The 13,441-nt window shown below is 37.7% G+C and overlaps 1 protein-coding gene across 7 annotated transcripts in view; it reads left to right on the forward strand.

Moving 5' to 3' along the window:
* Positions 1 to 13,441, forward strand: part of CASK (calcium/calmodulin dependent serine protein kinase) — a 188,875-nt gene that overhangs the window by 118,226 nt on the left and 57,208 nt on the right. For 4 of the 7 annotated variants that reach the window (XM_077171600.1, XM_054654960.2, XM_077171620.1 and 1 more), the window contains exons 9-11: positions 1,715 to 1,798; positions 3,359 to 3,458; positions 8,577 to 8,594. In XM_077171600.1, coding sequence (XP_077027715.1) covers positions 1,715 to 1,798; positions 3,359 to 3,458; positions 8,577 to 8,594 — 202 coding nt within the window. The remainder of the gene's footprint in view (positions 1 to 1,714; positions 1,799 to 3,358; positions 3,459 to 8,576; positions 8,595 to 13,441) is intronic. The other 3 variants (XM_077171610.1, XM_077171627.1, XM_077171632.1) reach the window with 1 other exon arrangement.

Here is a 13,441-nt window from a genome sequence, read left to right on the forward strand (position 1 = left end):
TACAACTGGAAAAGGAGAAAATACACCTGTAGCTTCTCAGCATTCCATCATTAGTCTGTACTAAACATTGGGGTTGGGGAATGATGGGTTGTGCAGCAGAATTAAAAGGTGAAAAGTGCTGGTTCAAAGCACCTTTGTCAGAAGGTGATGAATTAACTATTTTCTTGGTTATCCTTTGCTTTTCTATAGTGGCTGTCCAGGGTAGAAAAGTCATATCATTCACTTAAACAAGGCACTTATTTTGAAAGGGGGCTGATCTGGTGTCTACTGCTGGACTCTCTTTGTGCTCTACATGAGACAAAGAGAAACCCACAAAGACAGAACCTGGGAAGAACAGGACCATATGCTCTTCTCCCTCCAAGTAAATGGTGTAACCACCAGTGAATGGAGTCACTTTTCATTTCTCTGCTCTCTTTCTGCCGCTGACTCTTGTATTCCAAGCTGCAGAATGGTCTAGCTTATCAGAGGAGGTTGGGAGTGTTCACCTCTCAGAGATGGCAGTGGTTAAGGCAGCTCCTCTGTGTGTTGGGAAACTGCAGGTTCAAGCCATTCTACTCAAAAAGAGGCAAAGTTGTGTCTGTTGGTCTGGGGTACACATAGTGTATCAGATATCAAAGGGTATGGAAATGAACACCGTGTTTTGGAATCCCAGAATATTATACAAACACAGGTGATTTGTTTTTACCTGCTTGTAAGTGGACTTTTTCTTTACTGTGAGAGCATACCCACATTGAGATGCCAAAGCTGGAGCTTGGTTGAGGGTCATTCTGGCAGAAAACCTGTAATTTTTGTTGTTTGAGCAACTAAGCTAATTAGGTTTGTTAAAAAGACACTATGGTAATGTGCATGTGCAAGCTCTACCTGTGCAGCTTTGCACTTCTGGTGTCTGTTGTCTCTTTTTGACCATGTTGTTATTTGTTGGAAGTCACATGGTTTAGTTTAGACAACTTTGTTTACCAGGCATTCCACCAGTCAGTGTTCTCATTTTTGCCTACAATAAACTGCCTTCTCTGCTGACTCAAAGCTTTCCAAACCATTTATAGATAGGAGCAAATACAGCATGAGACAGAGACATCTTTAGTGTCATAGACAGACTGCTGTGGTTTCACTCTGATTCAGGAGAAGAATGGGGATAAACACATTAAATTAATGATTTTATACAGCTTCAGGGGGAAAGGTAGATGGCTGCTGCAAGTTTTGTCCCTTCTGTCACTGCAACTGTTGATTGGCACATTTTTCATCTGCACCTACAATGGAGAATTCTTCCTTTACCATCCCCTGGCTGGTATTGGGTTGGCATTTCCTGCCCTGTTGGACAGGTACCCCATCTCCCAAACTCACCTGAAGTATCCAGCACCCTGTCAAAGAGTGCTTGAGCATGTTCCTTCACTGAGGTTTGTGAATTCCAAACAGCAGAACTGCTTTCTGCTTCAAAGTTCAGTGACAGCACAACAGTAAAACAAAACACTGGGGTCTTAATACAAGGTGGGAAACAATTACAAAAAGAAAATATACTTGGCCCAGGTTAAGAATTCTGTCAAAGCACTTTAATCCCTCATAATTTCTGGAAGTTTTCCTTAAGTTGCAACAAATCCTCATTCTCTATAGGATATTTATGAGCTGGTATTTTCTTGTCTGGTTTCTTAGTGTCAAGAGGATATTAAAAGCTTGTATTTAATGTTCTTTTGGTTTGTTTTTTGTGGGGTTTTTCAAGGAGAGAGATCGCTATGCATACAAGATTCATCTTCCAGAAACAGTAGAACAGTTGAGAAAATTCAATGCAAGACGAAAACTAAAGGTAAACTGAATGTAGTGTTAAAACAATGTAATTACACAGCTTGAATTTTGTGTGATACTTGATTCATTTAAAATGTGCTGAGAGAAATCCATGCTTTGAAGTCAGCAATAAAATAAAAAGTTGCAGCAGGCCTTGACAGATGTTTATTGAAATGCTTAGAAAGGCTGTTTGTCCTTCCTTTCTTTCTTAGTGCATAGTTTTCAAATATCAGTGTAAATTGTCTGGTATCAGTCAAGGTTTATATGAGGTGTTCAACTTCAATAATTCAGTAATTCTGTGTAATATGAATTACTGGAGAGAATTGTGCAATCACTTCTGTTATTATTGTGTTACATTTACAATAAAAGTAACATAGTAATTTTTAATGTCTTTGTGGAAGAAGAGTAAATACATATTCTTCAATTTATCCTATTTATGTTTAACTACATCCTAGTTTATTTCTAAGCCATGTTGAAAAGAATGTTAACATTTCAGCCCAAAACAACATGGTTTTCCTTCTGTTCCTGTCATGGAATGTTTAACAGAAACATTTCTGAATTCACTGAAAGGTTCAGAAAATTATGACAGGAACGTGAAGCATTACAGTTTATGGGCTGGTTTACAGTTTGTAGTAAAACTCAGAATTGGGTATTCACACTGAGCTGCTGCTTTGCAAAAGTTTCATGTGGCTGATGATGAGGATGCACAGCTGCCACAGTTCATGAACAGCTCTTTTCTCTTAGGTGGTTTGTATGCCCAGGTAATCCTTCCATTAAAATGTTTATCTGTTACATTTTAGAATATGACCTGATTCCTGTTCTAGGTGCAATTTCAGATATTTCCTGAATTTCTTCCTGGGGAGGCCACTATATTTAGTTTCCTGAGCTTTTAGACCTTCATTTTTATTTTTTATTATCCAAAGCACTGTTCTGCAGTATATTTCATGAAATTCATCCATACTTCCATAACTGTGAGGCATTAAAACCTGAGTGGTTAAAGTGTAATTTACTTGAACAAGTAAATATATGTCAAAGGAGGTGACCATTTTTCTGGGTTTGTAAATTCCCCTGTAATGCTCATTCTGGGACTCTGCAACTGTCTATATAACTGTACTATTTTTATATTGATGTATTATGGGTGTCAAAGTATTCTTGTGCTGTCAGTGTCAAATTATGACCATTTCTAAAACAAAAACATAGTGTTTTGCTTTAAAGAGTGAAATTTTATTCCTGCTAATCCAGATAAGAGGAAAAGATAAAGAGATTAGTTATTTTGTTTTCATTGTACTACAATGTGAATTCATGCCTCACTGTTATTTCAAAATGCATTCACATAAGGAACTGTTCTGATGAATCCCTTTGCAAAGAATATTTTTACTGTTCATTAGTGTATCACCAGCTCTTGTGTTCGATATGGTCACTGTGAAAAGGGAGGCAGAGCTGAAGACTAGAAACTCTATTTGCTCTTCACTGAAAAGGTCAACACACAGGAGACCTCAGGAGACTGAGTGATCCGAGGGGTCTGGAAATGTTTTGTTATCCTGCTTTGTGTAATTGAGACTGTGTGGGTATTTTTATTCAGGGGGCAGTACTAGCAGCTGTGTCAAGCCACAAATTCAACTCCTTCTATGGTGACCCCCCTGAAGAGCTGCCAGACTTCTCTGAAGACCCCACCTCCTCAGGTATTTTAACAGAAAGTGTATTTACTGCAGTCAGCATGTCTTAAGTCCATACTGACCAGAGTACCAAGTATTTACTCATTTCTTGAGATTCCATAACATTGAATATTAAATTAACATTTACATGTGAAAGGATGAATAATTTTCAGTCACATTGGCATTCACAGCTGGCAAAAATGGAGAGAAAATCTCAGCACAGTTTTAAGCTTCTACAGAAATTCTGTCTGATTTTTTTTATTTTTTTACTGTATGTACATTTAATTACAAATAATGTTATAATTTGTTATAATTATAAAAATTTCACATTTCTCTTTATATTACTTGAGTATAAAAGCCTATTGAAAGTTTGTCTTGAATTCTTAGGCAGGATCAAAGCTCTAATACCTTACTAATAGTTATTTATAAAAAGAAGCCATTATGTACCAAAGTTTCCTGACTCCTGTTTTAGAGAACAATATGACTGTGTCCTATTTAAAGCACATTGGACAGTGTTTCTGACCCCAAATCTTCAGAGAGAGACAATACATGGACTCAAAGGTGAAGATAATACTTGTGCTGTGATCTAGGCCTTGGACAGGACAGTGACCTTACCAAGCAATCCTTTTGTCCATAGCTCATATTCAGAAATTTAAATCACCTGTCAGTCCCTAAACTAACACAGCCTTGTCTTAGTTATGTATCTTAATTTTGACATAACATTGCTCAAAATATTTGCAGTGCAAAAGTCTGGGTTGGTTTGATCTAAAATTAGGATTTAGGATCAATTTAAATGAACCTTTAAGAAAAACCTAAGACCAAAAGGACTGTCTTTAATTTTTCTAAACACTTTAGGAGTACTGGCAGAATATTTTAGCTATATAATGACTTCTCTAGAAGACATTTCAGGAACTTAATTGCATGTGTTGATCTGCTGTGTGATAATTCTCTGTCTCAATATTTCTGTAGGTGAGAAAATTATGTATTGACTGCATAAATTAATTACTTCTTTCCTTCTATTTCATTTAAGCAAGTAATTTTTAGAAATTATTTCAATGTCATTAACACAGGAATGATATGCCCCGTAAGAATGGGGACAACTTTTCTTGGTTGAAATTCTCCCAATTTCACTTCTTGGAATCCAACTTCAAGTAGTAAAATTAAAACATTTCTTTGTCCTTAGACACGAACACCATTCATAATCCCCATAGAAATGATTGAGAATCTCAGATCATTTATTGCAAATGGGTAATCAAAGCCTCATGGCTTAAGTTCAGTACAAGTTCACTTGTACTTGCAGTTAAAGATCCACCTATCCTTTTAAAGAAAGAATAAGTCAGTTTTACTTCACCTAGAACTACTTGCAGTGCCTTAATTTTTGTTTCCATCTACTTCCCCCATTTCAGTGGTGAATGGCCACCAACATGACTGGCAGTGGCAACTTTCCTAATCTGGAAACAGCAGTTCTGCTTTCCAGTTTCAGTCTCATATCAACAGGACATGTGTCTTCCTCAGAGTGATGTAATTGCAGATATCACTCTACAGGAAGGTTCCAGGTTCTATTTTTTTCTGCTCACAGAATTCTTGAACCCAGTGCACATGTAAATTGTACAGAATATCTGTGTTGGATCCATTGTTAGCTTGTGCTCATCTCTGAAAGAACTGAAACAAAAGCTAGGAATTCTCAGGGAAGCAAAGTTACTCTCTAACCTGATATTGTTGATCAAACTGATGGGGGATCACAGTGATCAGGAGACCATCCTAAGTGGGTAGTTTTCATTATGTTTCTCTGACCCACTACTTTAGCTGACAAAATATTTAATATTGAACACTAAGCCTTGCAAGAAAAGACTCTACAACTCTTTCAGCTTTCTCTTTCAGAGATTATAACATTTCAGCTGGAATTCCTAGATACCGAAATCTATTTTGTTTCCTCTTCAGAAGTACACTAATAGTATTTTCAATACTTCTGGCTTGGAGGATGGGTCTTGTGATGATTCTAAACCAAACTAGTTTGGAGAAATTAAAACTCAAGAATTGCAGTAGAAACTTGATTATCTTAAGGTTATTTAAGTTTTCTTCCTAGTACCTCATAATGTTATTCCAGATCATAAACTCTTAATGAAGACCATTTAATATTTTAGATATGGCTGCCAATTATTCCTCCCATAAAATTTCATGAGGCCTGTCACTGTAATTAAATGGTTTGTCAGAAACAGGCAAATACAGAATTCCTACAGAGATAAATATACAGAAATATAGATGCTTATTAAGTTATGCAAATCACATTTCCTGTCTTCCAAGGCTTTCCAAACACAAAAACAGAAAAATTCAGTTCTCTCTTTTTACCCAATTAATCTAGAGGTGTTCTTTCTCAAAGTTCAGTATGGAAACCTGGGGTTGCTGGAACCTTGAAGCATCTTCCTGTGCTACCCCAGAGGGCTACCCCAGGATAGGAAGGCAATGCTGGCAGCCAGTTGGATGACTTCTGTAGATGCAGAATCACAAAGGATCTTCTTGTTAGAGAGTTTTCCAGTGAAAGTCAGAAAATTGCATAGCCAAAGTAGATGGGAATGAAAAGAGATAAATTTTGTTTAAGGTCAACCAGGTTTTTTTTCTGTACACATCTTTCTTTCCTTTGTACAGTGTTAACAACTCTTGGTTCCAACCACTTGCTGACCACTGGGTAGTCTGTTTCCTCTTTTGTCAGCAACCATCCCCTGACAAACTTGAATTAATCCTGCTACCATCCTGTTGGTAACATGGCAGAAACCAGTCTTGCTGAATTTTGAGTGTGACAAAACCTTTTAAAATACTTTCAAACTACAATGCTGCTTTATTGCTGACAGTCTGTTCAGTAACTTCTCCAGCAAAGCCACCAAGCAGCTCAGCTGACAAGCCTGCTGCAAATGGTCTTCTCTAGAATGTGAAACATTTGACTTTCAGGTTGCCTATCTCCAAGACATTCTAAAATGTGTATTCCCCAAGGCAACAAATGTTTCAGATATTTTTAATATGCTGAAACAAACATAAATCAGAAGTTAGCAATCAGCAGCCCTGAAGGCTAAATGTGTCACAGGAGGAAAACTGGTCCAGTAGGAAGTATTTGAAGTGGACCATGAAATCCCTAAGGTGCCAGGGAAATTCACAGCATTTGCTCTCTGCTGCCCTTTCCCATCTGCCTCCCTCCCTTTCCCTGCCCAGTGCCTGACCCTCCTGATTGCACATTAGCTCTAGACAGGATTTCCTCTCCTTCTGTCATATGCTGGCCACTTGTCCCCCAGCTGAATGTACAGACATACAGTTTTCAAGTGTTTTTATAACAGTGCCTCAGGCTAGGAATGAACAGCACCAGAGTAAAGCTTTTATTTTTTCCTCCTTTTGCTTCTTGGGGTTTGACTTGAGAAGCTGAATTGAGGATGACTGTTTCATATGGGGTGTTAAGTAGATTCAAAATGGTTATGTTTTCAGGCCAACAGTTAGAAAAAGTGATAAATTGAAGAGGTTTTTTATAAAATTTATGTTTCCAAAAGCTTTTTGTAGCCACTCCAGTCAGTGCTGGAGTTAAGCTAATGGCTAGTCCATAGTCTTTGGAAAACTGCATAACTGACTTTTAATTAAAGCAACCTTTACCTTTTGTTAAAGGCTGTTACTCTCTGATGTCTGCTGGAATTGCTTGGGCTGTGGCACACATTTCTGAACTGTGACTAAGAGGTTTCAGAGCAGCTTTTTGCCACAAAACAGGTCTGGATTCCTGTAAAGGATCCTCGAGCTGTGCTTTGGGGTAACCTCAGAGCAAGAGAAGAGCCTGAATGGCCAAATGTGCTCCTGCATCTGTGCTGAGCAGTGGCACTGCTGCAGTATTTCCTGCATTCCTGTCAGTGCTGGGCTCTGTGGTCGCTCCGGAAGCAGATAAACAGAAGCGAGGTTTTGCACTGCACACAAAGCAGCCACACTGAGGCTCCTTCAGTGCTTCTGCCTCGTTTTCTCCACACACAGCATTTTTACAAGTGCTTTTTGGTATTTTGTGTCAGGATCGATGTGTGCAAATTGAAATTTTCATCCTGTACTATTTTGTCAGACTCTGTGTTGTCGTGGCAAACGAGAAGTTTTTAACAGCATGAGATCTTGATTTTCAAATTCGATAATAAAAATGGGAATAAAGCTAAATCTCTTAGTCCTTCAGAGCAAGGTCAAACAGCACAGATACAGACAAGTTGTGAGCTCACTGTTTCCAACATACATGGAAGTAGCTGAACTCACAAAAGTTAGAATTATTAGTTGTTTTATGGGATTTAGAATTCATGAAATATTGTCCATACAAGCCCATATCTTAAAACCCATCAGTTTCATCAACAGAAGTAAGGAAAAAAACCCACTTTTGTTATGCAAAAATTAGCATTGATTTCGTAAATATTTGCAAAGGGTGTTCTGTAACATTTTGCAATATGAATGCTTGGGGAGAAAAAAACTACATTCACCTTATAATTGTTACTAATTCCTTTGCTAGTATTACAAGCACAGCTATCAGTTTTGAGATCATGAGTTTGTGTGTTTCCAACATTCCATTATTAACTTTATGATTTTCAGCTATTGATTCTTTGCTCTGATATGTTTAAATTTTTTTTAAAAGGGCATAAAGACACTGTTAATTAAAAGCAATAAAGAAGTGGTTGCATTTCTAAATGGTTCACATAACATTTTTCACTGAAACTTTTGATTTCAATATAACATTGCTAAATTTTGCTTACTAAGTATATTAATATGTTATGAATCATTTGCAGTATGTTGAATTATTTTATCATTTCAACTCCTACAATATTTTTACTAAAAACATCCCTTTTTGTCCATGAGTTTTTAAAATAGTTTAACCAATGTTGGGAAAAGTCTGGTATTAATAGATCTCTAAGACTGCATCCATGTGCTGCCTTCCCAATGCCAAGTGTTTGTTTTCCTCCCATCCCAGTCTGCCAGTGCCATTTGCTTCACACATAGAAAATCCATATTAAAAACTGGGGGGATCCTTGTCACTTTGTTGAGACTATTTTGTGGCTAAATTAGTCTGCTAGGTTGCAGCTTTATAAATGGCTGGTTCTGAAATCTTCATACTGTTTGTTGTTTGTCCAAATGCTGCCTTCCTTCTAGGACTTCTAGCAGCAGAAAGTAGGTATCCCTTTGTTTTCCTTTAAGGCATATCAGTCAGCTATGGTGTGTGTCTTTGCATGTTTAAAAATCTGCTTTCTTTTGCTTCTCTTTGCTCTTTTCAGTTTTAATACTGCCTGTTCAGACAAAATTATATGGTATTGACTAAATCTGTGTACAGTGTAATATATATTCAACAGTATAATCAAGCAGAAGGATGATTTCCAGGCAATTCTGAAGGTTCTAATTTAGAGGCAGTATTAAAATTACCTGAGTTTTGGGGTTTTTTTCCCAATATTTAATATTTGCAACACAACTGAACTAAAATTTAATTTTCATTGAATTAATGAAGTATATTTTGGGTTTGCATTTTCATTCCAAAATTGTTTTCATGGACTAATGTTTGCTTTTTTTCTTTCTACTACCAAACATTTACTGTAATATTACTCAAATATTATATTCTTGCTCTCAGCTTGCATGAACTTTCTTGATCCTTCTGTGTTGATATGTGTTACCTGATCTATGCATATGCACTGTGGATATGCATACACCTGATTTCAATAACTATCCAAAATGTGTCTCCTCAATGAAGGAACGTTGTTAGCATGTAGGGAGGAGCTTCTGCTGCAAGGCACCTGCACACTTTGTGAGAAAGTGGGACCACAAGCATTTCTAAAACCTAGGCGGAGGAGAAGCTGTGAAATTTTAGATCCTTTGATACAAACCACAGCCATTTCAAAAACAACTAATTCAGCAAAACTAATTCCCCAAGAACAAGCTATAGAAAGTGGGGGTTTCCTGCAGCATTTTGAGACTTGTAGATTAACAGCTCTGCTTCTGTCCTAGGTCAGGACATGTGTCCCTGTCTCCATCTCTGATCAATCATGGATTCTGTGGTTGTTGTTGTTTGGTTCATTCTTTTGGTTTTACAGATTGTGAGGGAAGTTGTTCCTTTTCCTCCTATCTCCCCATCTCAGAATGCCTGTCCAGTAACATGAGAGTGAAAGTTCAATGGATTTTTGTATAAAAGTTTTGTGATAGTATTATTTTTAAGCAGTTGTAGGGGGGAAGAAAAAAAGATCTTATACAAAGCCTGTGCCATGATTTTTGGGTTTTTGTTTGTGCATAGAGACTTTTCTTCCACAAACTGACTATAAGGGTGTGCTGCTGTCATGCTGGTCAGAAGGGGGTTTTTAGACATTTTTGCCAGGAGAAAGAAAGGATCTAAGGAAGGGATAGTGAAGGGCATTCATCTATTTAAACACTCATTTGTTTAGTTGCTTGTGAGTGCACTTACATGTAAGCTACAGGTCTGGTGGGTAAAACAACACTTCTGCTTGTTTCTTTGCCACCACACCAGACTGGCTTCTGTCATATCTGTGGTTGGATTTTCAGTGAGGGGTAGCTGGGAAAAAGACAAACTGTGTGAAGGTGCCAAGTATGGAGACAGGAGAAAGTGGAGCCTTGCCCACTCTCAGTGCCCCTGTGTGTGCAGGATGAAAAAAGTCTCTTCAAAATTAAGCATCAGTTTCTTGCTGCCCTCTTTGTCCTCTCCCCCACCACTTCCTCTTCCCCCCATCCTTTGTTGTTTTCCATACATAGTACTCTCCTCTATATTCCTTCTGCTGTTTGGAAACAATCTCTTGTTTTCTTTTTTTCTTTATTTTTCTTTTTTCCTTTGTTTAGCCTCTTTCTCCCTGTTTTTCTCTCCTGCACCTATTTCCTTTAGTTTATTTTCTGACTTTACCTGCCTTTCTCTCCTTTCTTGTACTCCTTAGATATTCTTACCTTCTTTAATGTAGTTGTAAATCCCAATACCCTTCCATTGCACCAGCAGTCTTCTTTCTGAATTGTTCTTGTCATCTCCATAAACCTCCATCTTTCCAGCTCTCTTACTACACTCTTCCTGATTGTTTTATATATATGCACTGTATGTATATACATATATTTCTTTTATCACTGCCTTATTTGCTTCCCAGTAGCATTCACAGAACTCTGTGCATGTAGGAGCTTATTTGTAAATTTATAGGGTGTCTAAACTTCACTGTTTGATTTCAGTCCAAGAAGGAAGAAGTCATGAAATGCCTTATAGCTCAAATTTGAGCAGGACAGAGCCTTTACTTGCCTTACATTTTAATTACACTGCTGTGTATATGTAAAACATGTATCTGCCACCTTATTTTAAACTATTATAGTCATGTACATGTATACACCTGCTTTGGCTGTCATCTGCTCCTGCAGAGTCAGTTGCTCTGGAATACAGTGAACAGCAAAGAGCAGCAAATTACTCTGTGAGATCAGAGGCATCTCAGCTCCAGTGATTTTTGCAGATGTTGTTGCAAGTGATGAAGAACAGCTGATGCTCAGCTGGCTGTCTCTAAATCTGAGAAGTTACATCAGTTAAAGTAGTGGAAAGGTCTGCACTTTATAATAATGCCCATGCTTGTTTTTTCTTTTGTGAGGTTGTATCATGTGACTTCGTTTTGTGATTCTAATATTTGGCCTCTCTAAAATTTAACAATTTCTGATGATTTTTCGTCTTTCCTTGCTGGATGTACTGCCCTGAGACCTCTTCACAAACAAAGTAAAATAAATCCTGCCTTCTGAAATGGCTGTGCTTTAAGAGCCAGGATTGGTCTTTTAATTTCACATCCAGCAGCTGCCCATGAGAAGGCAGCCACAAGATGAGGCTGAGAGAAATCAGCTTCTGTTTATTGTAGATTGGCTGGCATAAGGACTGAACTGTGATATATAGAGAAATTGCAAATGACAGCAAAGCCTTGCTTAGTCATTTAAATACCACTGTGAAATCTTCAAGACACAGTTACTTACCTATTTACACAACATAAAGAATAATTGAAAAGCCAGTCAAATAAAGATAGTTTATAAGAATGAACAGGATACAAATGAGTGGCTGGTGTCATGAACTTCATTTTCTGTGGCTCTACAAATCTAAGAGATTTAGATTTTGCCAATGTCTCTTTCATAAAAACTTGCTAATAGTATAATGGTTATTATAAGTTCTGCAGAGTTATTTCCTGGCATAGTAATTGCAGGAGACTGGCAAAAAGGTGTTTATGGTTTTGTGTTTAAACTATGTCAGGCTTCTTGAGTTCTGGGTTTTCACTACTCAGAAGTGGGTTTGTGACTGACCCAAGACTTATATGAGTATTTATAATCTTCAGTGTTAAAAAATAAACCAAGGAGTTCTTTTGCCCTCATTCAGAATGTGCTTGCAGTCAGGATGTAGTCTGTGCTTTGTAGCAATATCTGAGTCTCTTTATCTAAACACTTTATTCAGTTGTACAATGTTGCAGATGATGTCACATGAAAAGAGGTTCCTATTTCTATTTACTGCCTGTTACATAACAGAGGGAGGCAGTTAATACCTTCCTGGTCTGCTGAGAAGCCTTAGAAAAGCAAACTTTTGGGATGCTTTGTACTGGGGGGACACATGACAACTGCAGAACATGTAGGCAATTCTTGGAACAGTATTTAAAATTCTCTTTTACTCTGTTCTGGGGAGAAGTAAGCAACTCCTCCCTACCTTTAAAGTTCAGTTTCTTTAGTCAAACCACCTGTTCCAGACTAGAATAGCTGGATGTTGTAGTAACAACACTATTTTACCAAAGCTTTGCCTACTTCCAGCCTGAAGAACCTGTGTCCATAGCAACTTCAGGTGCACTGTATGACAACCACAGACTCTAGAGGCATAATTCAGCTGTAACAGAAAACTATTTCTCAATGGCCTTCTCCAAAAATGAGGTGGCAGAACCTGCCCAAAATACCCATGGTAACTTTGTGCACTGCATGAAGAGAAATTCCCAAGTTTCTGCCTCACAAGGCAGATATGTCTCTGATAAATAACAGATCTGCCTCAGTAGGCAGAAAACTGCTCAATTCATCTCTGTCTTCTCAGAAGTAATTGGGTATCATCCTTAAGAAGTCATTCCAGTAACTGTAAAAGCATTTTATGTACTAGTGGTGACTGCAGGAGACTGTCATAAGCATTCTAATGTGGTTTTTCCTCTTTTTTATATATGACAGCTCATAGTTTTCAACTTTTCACAGTTGGCATTCCCCAAGAAACTCTGAGTAGCTGCAGCCATTCTTTCTTAGGTTTTCTTATGGGAATACAGGGAAGACAAGGCTGTGTGCATGGCCCAGAGTGTCCCTGCTCCTTTTGACACTGAGGTCATTTACTGTGCATTTACAGGAGGATCCAGAGTCTTCTCACAGAACCATGTTTGGTGTGGATTTTATTCCTGTTTCTGCAGAGAAGAGTCTTCTATTTATATCACTGGAATTGCAGCCTTTCCTGTGCAATTGGATCTGGTTTTATAGTAACTTAAGGTGCAGGGTGAGATTCATCTCACCCAAAAGTTGGGGCTGCTTGAAAATTCTGGGGCAGTGAGCAGGATTTTCTAACAAAGTTTACTTTATGGAGTCTTAAAAACAAATTAACACAGTCAGTCAAGTTAGTCAACTTCCTGATTTTTCCTGCCTTACTAATATTTATGCATCATTCTAATTTTCATACTTCTAGATTCTGTCTGTAACTGCTACAACCATGAGAAGTCTGAGATCTTAGTTTGTATGACTGCAATAATTCACTTAAGTCCTTTATCATCTGTGCTGAGGTTAAAATGGGTGCACTTGCAATGTTGAAAAGAAGTTAAATCCTATTTCAAGAGGATATAAGTTTTAATTATAAATATTGAGTACCTTTACACTTTCCCCAAAGGTTAGGAATTTAGCTTGAATATGAATGTTTTTAGAAACAGGTGTGCTGTAAAGGTTGGTTAACTTCATTTTATGTAGTATCTCTTCCCTGAGTATAAAACTCTTCTGAAAGGAAGTTTTAGACA

Source organism: Agelaius phoeniceus, chromosome 2 (genome assembly GCF_051311805.1).
Source record: "Agelaius phoeniceus isolate bAgePho1 chromosome 2, bAgePho1.hap1, whole genome shotgun sequence".
Taxonomy (NCBI): Eukaryota; Metazoa; Chordata; class Aves; order Passeriformes; family Icteridae; genus Agelaius; species Agelaius phoeniceus.